Source organism: Haliotis cracherodii, unplaced genomic scaffold, assembly GCF_022045235.1.
Source record: "Haliotis cracherodii isolate W230 unplaced genomic scaffold, xgHalCrac1.p SCAF_3, whole genome shotgun sequence".
Classification (NCBI taxonomy): domain Eukaryota; kingdom Metazoa; phylum Mollusca; class Gastropoda; order Lepetellida; family Haliotidae; genus Haliotis; species Haliotis cracherodii.
This window is the reverse complement of record NW_027266286.1, coordinates 27422583-27441302: the sequence shown is the minus strand read 5'-3', so window position 1 is coordinate 27441302 and position 18720 is coordinate 27422583. Positions and strand designations below refer to the sequence as shown.

Below are 18720 nucleotides of genomic sequence, written 5' to 3'. Positions count from 1 at the left end.
CATCGCTTCCGAAACAAAGCAATAATGGTGATAGGCTCAAGGGTATTAATCCTAACAGTATGGAGCTGTAATACCCTGGATAATCGAGGATGGAAGAGCTGGCAACTATTGGTCTTGGTTTGCTCTCTCCATCATCGTCAATGTCATGTACACATCATCAGATCCCATCCTCTCATTCAGACCTTAGATGAGTCACACACAGTCCTAACGCACCCCACAGACAGCACTCTAAAACACTGTAGAACATCCCCCGCACAATGCATGTTAACGTTTGGCAATGACAAATAGAAGGTTCAGTGCAAGTCAATTAAAGGAACAAGTAGCTCCTGCTGAATCCGAGTGAGGAGCTCCGTGTGTAAACTGTCATCATGCAGACTCCTCCACTCATAGCTTGGGTTCTTTATCTGGGGCGTCTGGTCACTCCCCAGGCCTTCATACATATACACCATTGTGTAACACACACCGTCATGTTCACCTTTGGGTATCCCACAATGCTCCACAGACAACAAACCACAGACCTTTGGTACTTCCTGTGCCTTGCCAAAGGCACTCTGAAAAAGTAAAACATATATCATAACATGTCTTTGAATGTCATTTAAAAGTGATATACCGTATTCAACGTAATAAGCACCCAGGGCGTTCTCAAAATTAGAAACAGGGGGCTCTTATTAGAAAATTAATTTGGTGAAAAAAAACAGAGTTAAAAGATAAATTTCGTGGTTTATGCTGAGAGCCTGAAATGTTTATGTACGACAAATATATTTTTCCAGAATTTAATTGCCCATAATAAAGGGTGCATATAACACACGAATGCGTATTGTACTCGAAAAGAAAAGTCTTGTGTACAGTGATCAATCGGAAGGGTGCCAATTTGGATTGTTCGCTAGCCAATATATTGGAAAATATCGCCATGGGCGCTTATTAGAGCGGAGCGCTTATTACGTCGAATACGGTACATAAGAGAGAGAATTTAAGTATGTCAACTTCTTTATTATGAAGATACATGTTTTGGAGTAATGGTTACTCCTTAATAAGGTGAATGAGTATACAGAGCTCCAGATAAGCTGCGTATCTGCGTAAAATACGTATCAGATATGCAGAAATATGCAGTAAAATAAAATCCAAGCGTATCAAATACGCAACTAACATTACAGATACGCTACAAAAATAAAACTTGTGTGTATCATCAAAATATTGTGAAGTAACCCTGCGTATTCGATTAGCAAATCAGCAACATATTTTGAAATACGGGCATTCCGTCAACCTTGCCAAACTCCACGATGACAGTTACGTCATCATTTGCCATCACACTTTCTTATGGAAGTATTGTGGTATTTTTGAGTCCTATAAAGCTCTCGAACCCACATGACACCAGTTTGCAGGGACTAGATGAAAAGCGTTTTTAAATATTTAACTTAAATACCCACATGTGTAAAAACTAGTGGGTAACAGAAATTTCAATACCCAGATAGAATTACTGATACCCAATGATTTTAAAATGCATGGGTAAAATACCCACAACACCAAAAGCTTATTGGAGCTGTGAGTATATGTTTAGTCCTTCACCTAATGAAGGATTAAGCATATACTCCAACATGTCCAAAACATGTTCCTCATAATAAAGAAGTTGACATCCATAACCTTTCTCTCTTATATCACAACATATTTCCGTAACGAAATTAATTTTCACTGAGGCTGAAAAGCAAGTCAGTGTGTGAATATTTTCTTTTACTCTGCTGTTACCAATATTCCAGAAATATTAATATCCAGAAATGGGCTTCACACACTGTACTGGTGTGGGGAATCAAACCCGGGTCTTCAGTGTGACGAACAAACAATTTAACCACTTGACTACCCCCCCACCCTTAAAGCAAGTCAGAAACAAAAGGAGACACTTATCAACTGATGGGGACTGACTTGATACTTCAACATAAACTCAAATCTGATAAAAGTTTTGAATTTTGGAAAATGGAAATAGAGGAAAACAGACAACCATTAACCACAAGCGAAATCGGCCTCCAAAATAAATTTCTCTTGCTAAGGTAAAAACGTGTTCATGGTGTTTGACGCGTTGAGCAATTTCACTTTACTTGCCCTTATGCTCTTATGGGAGTATGATCTTAGAAGTGCTAACATCATTTTGTGTAAAAGGGCCTATGTCCTTCTTGTACAAGTGAAGTGACACACTGGGAAACATTGATGATGCAATGTTTTCACATATACTCATTGTGCTAGACAATGCAAAACCATTCAACTGACTGCTTACCTTCACAACTCTCTTGCAACACGCAGATACTGCCCGATCCCGGGGGGCGATCATCCCACTTGGAAAGTGGGCACCATTTTTGGTGTTGATCAAAAGTTGTTCTTTTCTGAAAAAAAAACAACCTTTACAATGCATATGTAAGTATCCACAAAGGTGTGCAGGTCCAATATAGTGTTCAAACCCCGGTGAGCAGGTCCTCTACAGTGGTCACACCCCAGTGTGCAGGCCCTTTACAGTGGTCACACCCCAGTGTGCAGGTCCTATACAGTGGTCACACCCCAGTGTGCAGGTCCTATACAGTGGTCACACCCCAGTGTGCAGGTCCTATACAGTGGTCACACCCCAGTGTGCAGGTCCTATACAGTGGTCACACCCTAGTGTGCAGGTCCTATACCGTGCTCATACCCCAGTGTGCAGGTCCTATACAGTGTTCACACCCCAGTGTTCAGGTCCTCTACAGTGGTCACACCCCAGTGTACAGGTCCTATACAGTGTTCAATCCCCAGTGTGCAGGTCCTATACAGTGGTCACACCCTAGTGTGCAGGTCCTATACAGTGGTCACACCCCAGTGTGCAGGTCCTATACAGTGGTCACACCCCAGTGTGCAGGTCCTATACAGTGTTCACACCCCGGTGTGCAGGTCCTATACAGTGGTCACACCCCAGTGTGCAGGTCCTATACAGTGGTCACACCCTAGTGTGCAGGTCCTATACAGTGTTCACACCCCAGTGTGCAGGTCCTATACAGTGTTCATACCCTAGTGTGCAGGTCCTATACAGTGTTCACACCCCGGTGTGCAGGTCCTATACAGTGTTCACACCCCAGTGTGCAGGTCCTATACAGTGTTCACACCCTAGTGTGCAGGTCCTATACAGGTGCTCATACCCCGGTGTACAGGTCCTAATACAGGGGCTCACACCCCTGCGTGCAGGTCCTATACAGTGTTCACACCCTAGTGTGCAGGTCCTTATACAGGTGCTCATACCCCGGTGTGCAGGTCCTTATACAGGTGCTCACACCCCAGTGTGCAGGTCCCAATACAGGTGCTCACACCCCAGTGTGCAGGTCCTATACAGTGGTCACATCCCAGTGTGCAGGTCCTATACAGTGTTCACACCCCAGTGTGCAGGTCCTATACAGTGGTCACACCCCAGTGTGCAGGTCCTATACAGTGGTCACACCCCGGTGTGCAGGTCCTATACAGGTGCTCACACCCTGGTGTGCAGGTCCTATACAGTGGTCACACCCCAGTGTGCAGGTCCTATACAGTGGTCACACCCCAGTGTGCAGGTCCTATACAGTGTTCACACCCTAGTGTGCAGGTCCTATACAGGTGCTCATACCCCGGTGTACAGGTCCTAATACAGGGGCTCACACCCCTGCGTGCAGGTCCTATACAGTGTTCACACTCTAGTGTGCAGGTCCTATACAGGTGCTCATACCCCGGTGTGCAGGTCCTTATACAGGTGCTCACATCCCGGTGTACAGGTCCCAATACAGGTGCTCACACCCCAGTGTGCAGGTCCCAATACAGGTGCTCACACCCCAGTGTGCAGGTCCTATACAGTGGTCACATCCCAGTGTGCAGGTCCTATACAGTGGTCACACCCCAGTGTGCAGGTCTTATACAGTGGTCACACCCCAGTGTGCAGGTCCTATACAGTGGTCACACCCCGGTGTGCAGGTCCTATACAGGTGCTCAAACCCTGGTGTGCAGGTCCTATACAGTGGTCACACCCCAGTGTGCAGGTCCTATACAGTGGTCACACCCAAGTGTGCAGGTCCTATACAGTGGTCACACCCCAGTGTGCAGGTCCTATACAGTGGTCAGACCCCAGTGTGCAGGTCCTATACAGTGGTCACACCCCGGTGTGCAGGTCCTATACAGTGGTCAGACCATAGTGTGCAGGTCCTATACAGTGGTCACATCCCAGTGTGCAGGTCCTATACAGTGGTCACACCCTGGTGTGCAGGTCCTATACAGTGGTCACACCCCAGTGTGCAGGTCCTATACAGTGGTCACACCCCGGTGTGCAGGTCCTATACAGTGGTCACACCCCAGTGTGCAGGTCCTATACAGTGGTCACACCCCGGTGTGCAGGTCCTATACAGTGCTCACACCCTGGTGTGCAGGTCCTAACACAGATGCTCACACCCCAGTGTGCAAGTCCTATACAGTGGTCACACCCCAGTGTGCAGGTCCTATACAGTGGTCACACCCCGGTGTGCAGGTCCTATACAGGTGCTCACACCCTGGTGTGCAGGTCCTAACACAGATGCTCACACCCTTGTGTGCAGGTCATAATACTGGTGTTCCTTAAACCACTAAGGCAGGGACCTAGTAGAGGTTAAATATTTCTTGAAAGCAAGCTAGCTGACAGTACCGGTCATCCAACTTGAAGACAATCACGAGTCTGAGAACCAGGATGCAGTGGTCACGTAGGGCAGGTAGCATGGCCGGGTGACGAGCTGCTTCAACCGCTGCGTAGTACTTCTGGGTACACTTGATCAGCTTTAGAATGTCAAAAGATCTGAAAGTTCCATAAATATACATTAGATTCCTCCATCAATCAATGACTTTCTCTTTCAAAACAGAGAGATTATCATTAAAGCATAAACACTAAGTAAACTGTTCGTGACATACATTTTATCATTGGATATCAGAGGCTATAATAAACTGTTCAATCTTTCCTTAAACATGCTCCTGACAAAAGGTATAACAAAGATGCCTTGACTCAGCTCTTTTCATGCAAGGTTTCATCAGCTTCCATTCTAAATACAAGAGACATATAGTACATCTGGGTGCTACCACCTATCTTGGCCTACTGCCTATCATCGCCTACTGCCTATCTTGGCCTACCACCTATCTTGGTCTACTGCCTATCTTGGCCTACCACCTATCATTGCTTACTACCTATCTTGGCCTACCACCTATCTTGGTTTATTGCCTATATTGGCCTACCACCTATCTTGGCCTACTGCCTATCCTGGCCTACCCCCCATATTGGCCTACCACCTTTCCTGGCCTACTGCCTATATTGGCCCACTGCCTATCTTGGCCTACTACCTATATTGGCATACCACCTATCTCGGCCTACCGCCTATCTTGGCCTACCACCTATCTTGGCCTACCGCCTATCTTGGCCTACCTCCTATCTTGGCCTACCGCCTATCTTGGCCTACCGCCTATCTTGGCCTACCACCTACCTTGGCCTACCACCTACCTTGACCTACCACCTATCTTGTCCAACCACCTAGCCTAGCCTACCACCTATCCTGGCCTACTGCCTATCTTGGTCTACTACCTATCTCGGCCTACCGCCTATCCTGGCCTACTGCCTATCTTGGCCTACCACCTACCTTGGCCTACCGCCTATCTTGGCCTACCGCCTATCTTGGCCTACTGCCTATCTTGGCCTACTGCCTATCTTGGCCTACCGCCTATCTTGGCCAACCACCTATCCTGGCCTACCACCTATCCTAGCCTACCACCTACCCTGGCCTACTGCCTATCTTGGCCTACTACCTATCTTGGCCTACCACCTATCTTGGCCTACTACCTATCTTGGCATACCACCTATCCTGGCCTACCGCCTATCTTACCCTACTGCCTATCTTGGCCTACTGCCTATCCTTGCCTACTGCCTATCTTGGCCTACTGCCTATATTGGCCTACCACCTATCTTGGCCTACCATCTATCTTGGTCTACTGCCTATCTTGGCCTACCTCAGCTGCGTCTCCGAGCTCTTGATGGTGTCCATGCTCATCCAGCGACCTTGTAAGGATTCTGAATCCTTCTCCTTGGTTGACTTCAGATTGCCTCCTGAACGGAACAACGGAACATTAACAACAGCTCATCAGCAGATAAACACAACAGCAGCTCAGCTGCAGATAAACACACCAGCAGCTCAGCAGCAGATAAACACAACAGCAGTTCATCACGATTAACAGAACAGCAGTTCATCAGCAGGTTAACAGAACAGCAGTTTATCAGCAGATTAACAGAACAGCAGTTCATCAGCAGATTAACAGAACAACAGTTCATCAGCAGATAAACACAACAGCAGTTCATCAGAAGATTAACAGAACAGCAGCTCATCACGATTAACAGAACAGCAGTTCATCAGCAGATTAACAGAACAGCAGCTCATCAGCAGATTAACAGAACAGGAGCTCATCACAATTAACAGATCAGCAGCTCATCAGCAGATTAACAGAACAGCAGCTCATCAGCAGATTAACAGAACAGCAGCTCATCACAATTAACAGAACAGCAGTTCATCAGCAGATTAACAGAACAGCAGCTCATCAGCAGATTAACAGAACAGCAGCTCATCACGATTAATAGAACAGCAGCTCATCAGCAGATTAACAGAACAGCAGCTCATCACAATTAACAGAACATCAGCTCATCAGCAGATTAACAGAACAGCAGCTCATCACAATTAACAGATCAGCAGCTCATCAGCAGATAAACAAACATTTAATAATTAAAAAATATAGATAAATATGCCTCGGTCGTATGAAGCCAATCACTCTCCTACCCAAAGTTCCTTGCGGCCAGCCAAGTACCGGTCACATGTCACATCTTACATAATCTATTCATGTGTCTTTCATGAAAGATTTAACATTCATTGTGAAAATATCCTAAAATGTGAAAAACTTTTTTCATTTGCATACTCTTCCTCCACATGCTGTCATCAAAGCCCTATGGAGAGCTGACAATACCCTTACTTTGATGTGTAAAGCTATATTGTCATGCCCCTCACTGTCACAGTTGTAGCAGTACATCTGTACAATTATGCAAATCAATATGTAAAGGGCACCGAAAGGCTTGCATTGATCCTGCCTGTTCTTATTTAAGAATAAGTATTTACAAACAAGAGAAAAAAGTCCCCGCAAAAGCATACAGCCGCAGTGTGGTCACTGGAGCAGAAACTTCTCTCGCTGAATAAGGCGAGCAGAAACTCAGGGGTTATCAGTTATTGTTTACAAACAATACTTCACAGCAGTCAACGTACTGTCCCTTTAATATAACAGCAGCTCATCAGCCGATTAATACAACAGCAGCTCATTCACAGAACGGCAGCACATTAACAGAACAGCAGCTCATCAACAGAACAGCAGCTCATCAACAGAACAGCAGCTCATTAACATTACAGCATCTTCAGCTCAATAACAGACAAGCATAGCACAGGCTAGGTCAACAACAGCAAACAGAAGTTCTGGGACAGAACAGCTCATTCACAGCAGTGCAGCCGATCAAGAATAGGACAACAAAATCACTGCATTTACAACAGTACAGCTGAAAGTAATGAGAAACCAGTTCTCCACATCACAATATGGTACCTAATTTTCAGAGGTCATGTTCAGTAATATGACAGCAGATGATGTTCAGAACAGAGAATGTCCTACAGAATTCAAAACTATGAAGTGTATGTGTGTACTTTGAGTTTTATTCGACTTGAAAGTGAGGGTTGAAGAGGAGGAACATTTTGGGGTCTTCCTCCACAGTTTTCCTCCATACTGAGTTTCATCACTGCCAAAATGGGAGGTAGCCATTTGTTTCCTGTAGTAGATTCATCCTACAAACAAGTCAGTGAGTAGGGTTTAACACTACTTTGAACAGTATTCTAGTTAGCTTACTTTGGGGGGAAACCTGAAGTAATACTGGTGTCAGATGTTTACCACTTTCATGAGCATGGGGATCATGCTGACAAACCAAAAAACATAATCTGGATGCCCGGGAATCGAACCAATGATCATAGGTTTCTGGCGTGTCCAAGGGGTGCAACTCTGCACAGCTGCAACCCACAAGCACTGGTGCAGAATCGCAGTGGGTGAGTCGGGATTTGAACCCAGAATCTCCCGATCCTGATAGTTACATATTTGAAAGATAAATAACCTGTTTGATGGAAAGCATGCCTTTTCCAATTCTTATTCTGGTTTGAATTGTTATTCATGGGTCATAGAAGGCCATAATTTCTTTCCAAAGAACATGATGAAGATGAAACCTGTGGATAATAGTCACACACCACATCCATAAGATGAGCAGACAGACAGACAGACAGATAAAAAGACAGACAGACAGACAGACAAAAAAAGACAAAAACACACACATGTCAAAAGAAGTTCAAGAACTCCTGATTCTTTCAAATTACTTTAGATAATCCGTCATGCCATAACAGAATAAGTATAGTAACATGAAAGAACCGGGTGTTCTTTCACTTCTTTTGAGCAGTATATAACATGATATAAAGTGAAAGATGACCATTTGACCATGCTGGCAGCTATGTCAGTCAACATACAATTGTGGTTCCAAGACAATATCCATGACATTATCATCTGATCATTAAGAGGTTTTTCATATTAATGCCCTTTCTTTTCAGTGATATCTTTCATTTAACATTTTCATTAGTCATCTTTTCAATTTTAAGCAAAAATATGTAAGTGTTTTCTTTTCATTCGAGTTCTACAGAAGAAGCTAGGTATGGTTGTTTTTGCAACAATACCTTCCAAAAATTACTTCCAACTTCTGCATGATAGTGTTACTCACACCAAGTTACAGATTTTTGGGCATTGTGGAAGATATTTTAATATTACGGTGTACAAAAATACTATTTAAAATTCAGAGCAAATAAAGATTCAGTTTCATATAGGACGAAACTTGAACATCCTTGTAACCAGGATCGCCTCCACAAAATTTTCAAGTAGTTGGAGAAGACATCTAAAATGTCAAATGTTTACACAATGGTGACGGATGACATGCTACAACATAAGCTCACATGGCATTTTGACCAAGTGAGCTAAACATGGGCCCTGGCTTTGCCCTGACATGGCCCTGGTAACTGTGTATTGACCTGTGACTCTGCCTGTGAAGGTGAACCTATGCCAGACACCCGAGCTACACTCCACACTGACCAGTGTTGTCGGCTCACACTCGAGGCCAGTCTCCTCTTTGACCTCACGCTTCACTCCATCCTGTGTAATACAGAGACGAAGCATAGTACCAGCAGACCACAACAGTGTGTGAAATAGTCAAAACATCGCTTGCCACGTGGGCTAGCTGGCCGTAAAAGTTACTAGCCAGAATAAACATTTCACTAACTTACATATGCTACAGTTTATTTTTCGAGGAAATTAGATTCTACAATTGTATCAATAGAGTAAACCCAAACAGCAAATCATGAGTAAATATTAGAAGGGGGACTACTCTGATCTTGCAACCTCGCTTTCTTATGAATATCAATTTGATTTTTCGCTGATCATATATATATAGAAATGGGAGGACATAATTCAATTTTATCAACCATTAAAGAAGTTTACATAAAAAGATCACCGTTACAGTTTCAGTAGCCTGTCAGGCTTGGGACATTTCAGAGTCTTTAGCCAACTAAAGTTTTACTAGCCACGGGCTAGCGGGCAGCTATTTCGCACACTGGGCCATAACATTAGTTACAAAGGTACCTGACAACAAAACATACTTCCTTAAGCATAAACAGAGCCACATGTGTAATGTGGGTCAAGTTATTGCATTGTTCTGGGACGAGCTACTTCCTACTTTGTTAAACCATCACCCAGCACCAAGCAAAACACTGCTGTGTAAGCATTATACACTTCACATTCTACATGTTCTACAATATGATACAAAGCAAATTTTTCAGTATTAGGCCAGGCCAATTTACACTTGTTTTACAGACTTTCATCTCCAAAGAATCCGATGGCTGGAGGAAATAAAAAATAAAAAAACTCTTTTGTGAATAAAAAAACAATGACCATATTTTTAACCATGATTACTGCACTGAGCCTATTGCCATATTGTCTTGTGTGAAATGTACACCCACCTCTGTCAATTGTTCAATTGGTTTCTTAGCACCGCACACAGCAATATTCCAGCTATATGACAGTGGTCTGTAAATGATCCAGTGATTGATATCATGAGCACCAACAACACCTATGCTGTCTAGTATTCCTACAAGGGTTCACTGTTCATACCTGTTTAAATATATTCCATGCTTTTTTATAGCCCACGAAAATTGATCCAGCTTTAATATTTTTTTATTAATATTTTATATTTTTAAGCATTGTCAGGAAACCACTTTTCCAACATACTTAGAAGTCAATTTCCATTTTGCTCCATTTTTCTTTTCCATACACGATGTCATTCATACTGTGTCAGATTCATGGCGGAACCTACATGTAGAGACCATGTCTCTAGACCCATCTCGTCAAAGTTCAAGTCATAGAATTATTACTAAAGAGGTCATGTGGCTCATTAAGATCAAGTTTACTTTTATAGATTTGCAAACAACCACAAAAGATTCACACATTCATATTTGAAAAAAAACAAACATGAGTTACAAGAATTTCTTAAAATGACCTTACACTTAAACATCAACATTTTCAGGTAAAAAGAAATGTTATTTGTTTGTTGTTTTACATCACACTCAGCAATATTCCAGCTATATGATGGCGTTTATATATAAACGAGTCCGGATCAGACAATCCAGTGATTGATATTGTGAACAACGATCCACAGAATTGGGGTAAGATGAGTCAGATGACACGTCATCAACCAAGTTACTGAGTCTGAGCACCCGACCCATTTTCAGGGATTTATCTAAGATTCCACACTTAGTGCTCTTGGCAGGCAAAATGGGGTAAAAATGAGAGATATTGTTCAAAATTGGATTTTGTTACTGTTCATATTTTTCAATTTTTGAAAATTTGAATTTTTTAATTCAAATTGGGAATTTTTACTGTCATTTGCTGCAGACTTGGAACATATATATCATCCTCTGAGCAGGGCCCACTGGCACAAATCGATTTTAGCCCTACGACTTTTGTGAGCCTATGTTAAAGTAGGAAAGTTACCATCATCTTAGCACTAAGACTGCTTTGTGCAAGTGGGCCCAGTCTAGGTAAATCCCTGATTTGGTCGCCTTATAAGATGCTAGGGAGATATTCTAACCCAGATTGCCACCGGGACTAGATGAGGGATGTAAACAGTCCTACCACGAGATTCTCTCCTGGCTCCAGTCTCCCAGCTGGCAGGTACCAGTCTCCGTAACAAGACCGCTTTGCTTCCTGCATCATCAGCACCTCATTCTTGTCATTGATGAGAACCCCACACACAATGTAGCCAATCGACAGCTTTGTCAGTGGGACAAAAGATTCTGAAAAACACAATAAATATAAACATGTGTTTTGAGGGTGTCACTTGTACACTGCATGAGATTTTACCCCCGTGGGTTTGTAGGATACGAGACAGAAGGTCAAGTAAGCTTGTACACTCCAGTACACACTGCTAGTGATATAACTCATAGTACACTCTGCTAGTGACACACATAACTCACAGTGCACCCTGCTAGTGACACACATAACTCTTAGTGCTCCCTTCTAGTGACACATAATTCATAGTACACCTTGCTAGTGACACATAACTCATAGTACACCCTTCTAGTGACACATAACTCATAGTACACCCTGCTAGTGACACACATAACTCTTAGTGCTCCCTTCTAGTGACACATAATTCATAGTACACCTTGCTAGTGACACATAACTCATAGTACACCCTTCTAGTGACACATAACTCATAGTGCACCCTGCTAGTGACACACATAACTCTTAGTGCTCCCTTCTAGTGACACATAATTCATAGTACACCTTGCTAGTGACACATAACTCATAGTACACCCTGCTAGTGACACACATAACTCATAGTGCACCCTTCTAGTGACACATAACTCATAGTAAACCCTGCTAGTGACATATAACTCATAGTGCACCCTTCTAGTGACACATAACTCATAGTAAACCCTGCTAGTGACACACATAACTCATATTAAACCCTGCTAGTGACACATAACTCATAGTACACCCTGCTAGTGACACACATAACTCATAGTGCACCCTTCTAGTGACACATAACTCATAGTAAACCCTGCTAGTGACATATAACTCATAGTGCACCCTTCTAGTGACACATAACTCATAGTAAACCCTGCTAGTGACACACATAACTCATATTAAACCCTGCTAGTGACACATAACTCATAGTACACCCTGCTAGTGACACATAACTCATAGTACACCCTGCTAGTGACACACATAACTCATAGTGCACCCTTCTAGTGACATATAACTCATAGTAAACCCTGCTAGTGACATATAACTCATAGTAAACCCTGCTAGTGACAAATAAAAAGAGTACATGTTTACGAGTTCACAAGTTACAAAAAAAATAAAACTGTGAAATATTTGTGTGAGACAATTTGATCTATCTTGTGACTGCCATCAGACTTTCCTTGATGTAACTTCAACTTAATTACAGGTAGGCAGAGCATGTATACTGTTGGTCATCTACCACCTTCGACTCGACCTTCGTTAAAACGCTGATTATCTATAACGCTCATCAATTATTTGGACCCCGAGGGTAGCGTTATAGCGAGGGATCACTGTATCTAGTTTTACTATACAGGGTTGCAACGCCCAGTCTAACCTGGACCTCAAAGCAACCACAGCACAATGACAGGTTTCACCTCACTTATGACAAATAGGAGTCACAGTATATTCATCTGAGAATAGATGAGGGCAGGTTTAAGAGTAATAGAACTAACACATAAACAACTTTTAGTCCTTTACAAGATTTTGATAACATAAATATCATCATGAAAGTTCTGTATTCCAAATTGCAGTTCTATTTTTGGGCTTCATCAAGGATATTGATATGAATGATCTTTATTAAGTTGACAACATTTATGAAGACATTTCCGCATACATGTGCATCTCACCTGCATCTATAACTCTGACATCAACGTGCGACATCGGAATGGACTCTCCTTGCAGAAGTCTTCTCAAGTTCTCCTCCAAGTCATCCATTGTTTTCCTGTCAGTCAGTGGTGAGTGGGTGGGTTTTCTGTCTCAGTAGCAGTGAGTATGGCAGTTAACTGAAATAATGGATCAGGAGTGTTTAGCAGGAATTGATGACAATTTTGGGAAATTGAATGCAAACAATGGTTCCCCAACACCTACAAATGACAGATGTGGAAGAATAATTACACAGAAGCAGTTACCATGGTTACTTATTTTGTCAGAGCTGACAGAAATGGGTATTGTCTGTTTGCAATGTTTAACATAGCTGATTGTGTATCACTGCATAAATAGATTGCAAGTGATTCTGTTCCATTTGATTGGCTAACCAAGAACCGAGAATATATTCATGATGGACAGAGAACACGTGACGGGGAAGCCAATGAGACAGGAAGCCAGTTAAACAGGATAAGTATACATAGGTGGTGTGATTATTGCTCAATGAGTCCATAGTAGGTGGATGGTATGAAATAGCCTTGATCTCTGTTGATTGATGGCTTGTGGAGGTGAATGTGGACTGCTTCTGTTAGTTTTCTTTTAGTGAAGTCATGGAGGTTGTTGGAGAGGATTTGGACATTTCCCCAGTTGATGTGATAGGGGCTGTTTTATTGGCTTCCACCTCATGTGTTCTCTGTCCATCATGTTGTTACAGTATTTTCCCTCTGTTGTCACTACTTAACATACTCATGTCAAACTCTCTCTTGTATGCAATTGTTGTTTTATTACTTGCCCATGAAGAGATCACCCATTTAATAAACATACAGCTGTATTACACATTGTGTAATACCAAAACGCGTGCTTATGTACTCTCGGTACACGTTTCTAGAACAAATATTGAAAGCTCTCAACATCCCTTGGCTTATTCAACGACATTGCGTGTGGAGATGATAGATCACTGAGAGAAGCTTATGCACACTCGATGACCCCAGCAACCTTGTTGCTAGGCTGTTGTCACATGGCATTGTTTCGCGAAGGATCTTGCAACAAAATTCCACAAATTACGTCATCGGGTATTGTGATGGGATTGGTAACTTTAAGGTGCAAGGCCCCGTTCCACAAGGCAATCGTATTGTAGCGCAACGACAGTTGTTGGTCTAAGTTAAAGTATGTGAGTTGCGATAACCTTAACGCTACGTTAACTTTGTGGAAAGGATGCCTGAATTCTAAAGGTGGGCTGTTGTTTGGTATTAAAATCATACGTTTCAAGTTTTGACTTGTTTGAAGTATTATTGTGTTAAACTCAATTGGATCATGTCAGCCTATTCACACTCAACAGTATAATTCTAAAAACGTTATAAATTGCAAGTAATAAATAAGATACTAAACTCACTCCCGTGTAAAACCAATTTTATGAAACTCGTGAATAGTTGTGGTATCGCTCGTCAGATACCACAACTATTCACGAGTTTCATAAAATTGGTATTACACGGGAGCTCTTTTAGCATTCTATATATTGTTAATCCTCCACCTACCATATATATTCAGTACCATATCATATCCATATATCATATCATTCATATCTAAGAATCCTATCAACAACAGTGCTGGTTACGGGATCCATATCCACAGCTCCAAACCCCAAGCACATTCAGTTTGCTTGCCTGATGGTCAGTCAGTATTCACGGCTGAATTGGAGGCAATTCATCGTGCACTCAAACTCATACCGGAACTTCCGGAAGCAAAGACAGTCGTCCTATCAGACTCGCTAAGTGCACTTCAAGCCATCAGAAACTCAAACTCCAGGCCAAACACAGTCAACAATATTCTATACGAATATACAAAACTATCAGACCAGGGGCAACAGCTGGAGCTGTGTTGGATCCCTTCTCATAGATATTCATGGAAATGAAAAAAAGAAATCACTGGCGAAGCTAGCTCTAGACAAAGCAGAGATACAGCTTATTCCCTTTAGTAAACTAGAGATAAAAAGCAAAATCAAAGCCTCCATAGCCCAAAGATGGCAAGCCCAATGGGACGCAAGTAAGATCGGCAGATGGCTATACAAAATTCAACCCAAGATCCAACAAAAGCCAAACTCTTACTCAAATGAAAGGAAAATTTAAATTGCCATCACTTGTCAGACTCTGTCACAAAGAGCACTATGACAAGGTTTGTCCATCTTGCAATCAGGCTGAATCCATTGCTCACGGGTTGCTAGAATGTCAAGACCACGCCCCAGCCCGGGCTCAGTTAAAACAAGAATCTGCTATCTGTCGTAGATCTCCTAAAGCCAAGAGATGCAATAGCGAAGGCCAAACTAACTCTATTTCTGAGAGATGGACAGCTACTCGAACGTATATAAACAGAGCAGAAATAATATCAATATACGAATAGAGAAATATAGGACCTAGGGCAGCTGGGCCCCGTTCCACAAAGAGATCGTAACACTACGACTGTCGTAAGTCTATGTTAAAGTATGGGAGTTATGATCATCTTAGCATTAAGATTGCTTTGTGGAACAGGGCCCTGGTCTTTATTACCCAAACAGGATTTTAGTAATAAAATGCTTGTTACTGATTGTTAATTGTTATTTTAATCAGAGCTCCAGATAAGCTGCGTATCTGCGTGAAATACGCATCAGAAATGCAGAAATACTCAGTAAAATATAATCCAAATGTATCAAATACGCAACGAACATTACAGATACGCTACAAAAATAAAACTTGCGTGTATCATCAAAATATTGTGAAGTAACCCTGCGTATTCGATTAGCAAATCAGCAACTTATTTTGAATTATAAACGGGCATTCCGTCAACCTTGCCAAACTCCTCGATGACAGTTACATCATGATCATTTGCCATCACACTTTCTTGTGGAAGTATCGTGGTATTTTTGAGTCCTATAAAGCTCTCGAACCCACACTACACCAGTTTGCAGGGACTAGATGAATAGTGTTTTTAAATATTTAACTTAAATACCCACATCTGTAAAAACTAGTGGGTAACAGAAATTTGAATACGCAGATTGAATTACTGATACCCAATGATTTTAAAATGCATGGGTAAAATACCCACAACACCAAAAGCTTATCTGGAGCTCTGTTAATTATTCACAATGTCATGATCAAAGGTCATTTCTAACATTCAACAATGTATGCAATGTTGTACTTTTTGTAGGATTAACAGAAAGAGCAGGAACAGTACATGTATAATAAATTAAAAGTGAGTGAGTATGGTTTTATGCCGCTTTTAGCAATATTCCAGCAATATCATGGTGGTGGACACCGGAAAATGGGCTTCACAAATTGTACCCTTATGGGTAATCAAACCTGGGTCTTCAGTGTGACAAGCAAATGCTTTAACTACTAGGCTACCCCACCGCCCCTAAGAATCACAAGACAGATAAACGTGGCAAACATACAAGTCAATGAAGACAGTTGTCACCACCACGCCGTTAACTTTAGGCCATATAATAGCTAGGTTTGTTTTGGAAGCCAAATATGGAACATGAGATTTCACCACTTTCACTAGGGCATTTAAATACTTTCTGCGAGTATTATGATTTTTTCTCTCTCGGAAATATACTCAATGTATCTCGGAAAATTGATATTCGCAACAAAATCACACTCATTTTGTTCACTTTTCTTGTCCTTGAAATACCAACAATGGGTGTGGTTCAGTGGTTGGTGACTGTGTAAATGTGCAAGAACAGAGAGACAAACTATTTCTTTCAAACTCAAAATGTATAACTATATATCTATTACTTATATATTTTACTCATATAAACAAATACAACAACTAGCCTATCCAGTGACAAATGCTCACACTGCAATATTAACATGATGAACATGTAACCAGTACATCGGTATATGGTCTATGTTTAACTTAACTGTCCATCAACTTCTCTTTTCGAATGTTTCAATACCGAAATAAAGATTGTGCCTGTACCCAAAAATGAAATAAAGGGGGAGAAAACAAAGATACAAATTAGGGCTAACTCGGGTACTCGGGTCGGGTGGGTACTGAGGAGGACCCGGGTACCCACAGGACTACCCAGACCTGTGGTCACGTGATATATTGTTTAATGACAAAAAGTATCTAAAACTCTATGTTTAAACTACAAGTCACTTATGTTGGCAGTTCTTCCTAACTACTACTCCCATTCCTTCTGACTTTTATATGTTTTAATAAATATAAAACTTCAGTCAACTTCAGTGTACACACCAGATCATTTCATACATGTATCTAAACACATTTTACCAGCGCTGCGGTCAAACTTTTCCCAATCGAAAACCTACAGCGGGTACCCGGGTAGGGTCGGGTAATAGGGGGGTGGGTACCCGGGTAGTAAATCTGGACTCGTCCCAGCCCTAATAGTACTAATACAAATACAGCAACGATCAATATATTAAACAAACGAGTTGAAACGTACTCTGCAAAATGAAAGCACAGGCTCTATTGTACTTTTAAGAGAGGTTCTCGAACCCTCGAGAATATTTTTTACATATTTAAACGTACAACAAAAGCAGAATTTATGGCAAGTAACTTTTCCGTAAACAGTTAACAGATTACAAATTCTAAACAAAATGCTGCGCAGCCAGTCGATCCAAACACAATGACGTCAAGATCTAATTCGTTCTATGATTCACCCCTTGCAGTTGTCTGAGTCGAGCACCTCGTCCGAGACAGCGTATTACTAAAGTTCTGACAAGGCTAAATCATTGACGCTCCGATCTGTTGGATTTGTCAATCCTAGATAACTTACTGGACTCTTGCTGAGCTGTCCCTAGAGGTGTGTTGCTTGTCGACGTTGCGTTTGCTGACATGTAGTGTCGTATACCTATTTGTGGTAGCTGTAAACAATTTGTGTACATTAGAGTTACTTGCCCTTTATTTTATTGACGTCGCTAGACTTTGTCAGTCTCCTATCGTCGATAAATTTCAAACTATCCCGTCTCCGTGTGACCGATACAAACACGAGACAATTTAATTTTCTGGTTTATTTTACATTGATAACAGTATTGTGAGGCATGTTTGATGTTTTCTTATGATGAAAACACATAGTACCAATATCAATACTCACTAAAACAGTTATAGTAAATGTAGTTGTATTTAGACAGATCTTTGTGAGCCAGTATATTATGCTGCATGTAGAACTGCAATGACGGTTCTTAAACATTATTATAAACATTGTGCATATATATACTGGACAATGAAGAAGACATTTTCTCTTTACTGTTTGTATACATATTTGGTTTTGGAAAGAGTAAATTTCTTCTTCATTGCCCAAAAGAACACACACACACCACACACACACACACAAACCCCCACACACCACACATCCCTACCCACCCACCCCATCCCGCATGACGGCGGTCTGTAAATAATGGATTCTCGATCATAAAATCCAGTGATTGACGTCATGAGCATGGATCTACGCAATTGGGATACAATGATATGCATCAGCCAAGTCAGCGAGTTGTGATACTTTGTAGTCTGTTTAATCCAAATTGGCTTCTTCTCACGTATAACTTAATATTGCTACTGTGTAACAGGCTGAAGTATTTATGAATGTGTATATGACATTTAATTAAGGTTGGTTCCTAAGTTAGTTGTAAGTTAGTAAAGCTGGCTGGC

At 41.7% G+C, this 18720-nt stretch overlaps 1 protein-coding gene across 1 annotated transcript; it reads right to left on the bottom strand.

The window, feature by feature from the left end:
- LOC139473697 (8-oxo-dGDP phosphatase NUDT18-like) lies at nt 1-17939 on the bottom strand. The gene is made up of 8 exons (XM_071256409.1): nt 17849-17939; nt 13065-13220; nt 11284-11444; nt 9129-9249; nt 5995-6091; nt 4652-4798; nt 2267-2372; nt 1-551 (listed from the first exon to the last, which is right to left on the bottom strand). Exons 2-8 carry the CDS (start codon nt 13150-13152, stop codon nt 294-296), a joined length of 978 nt encoding a protein of 325 aa, XP_071112510.1. The 5' UTR covers nt 13153-13220; nt 17849-17939; the 3' UTR covers nt 1-293.
- Nucleotides 17940-18720: the final 781 nt, after the last annotated feature.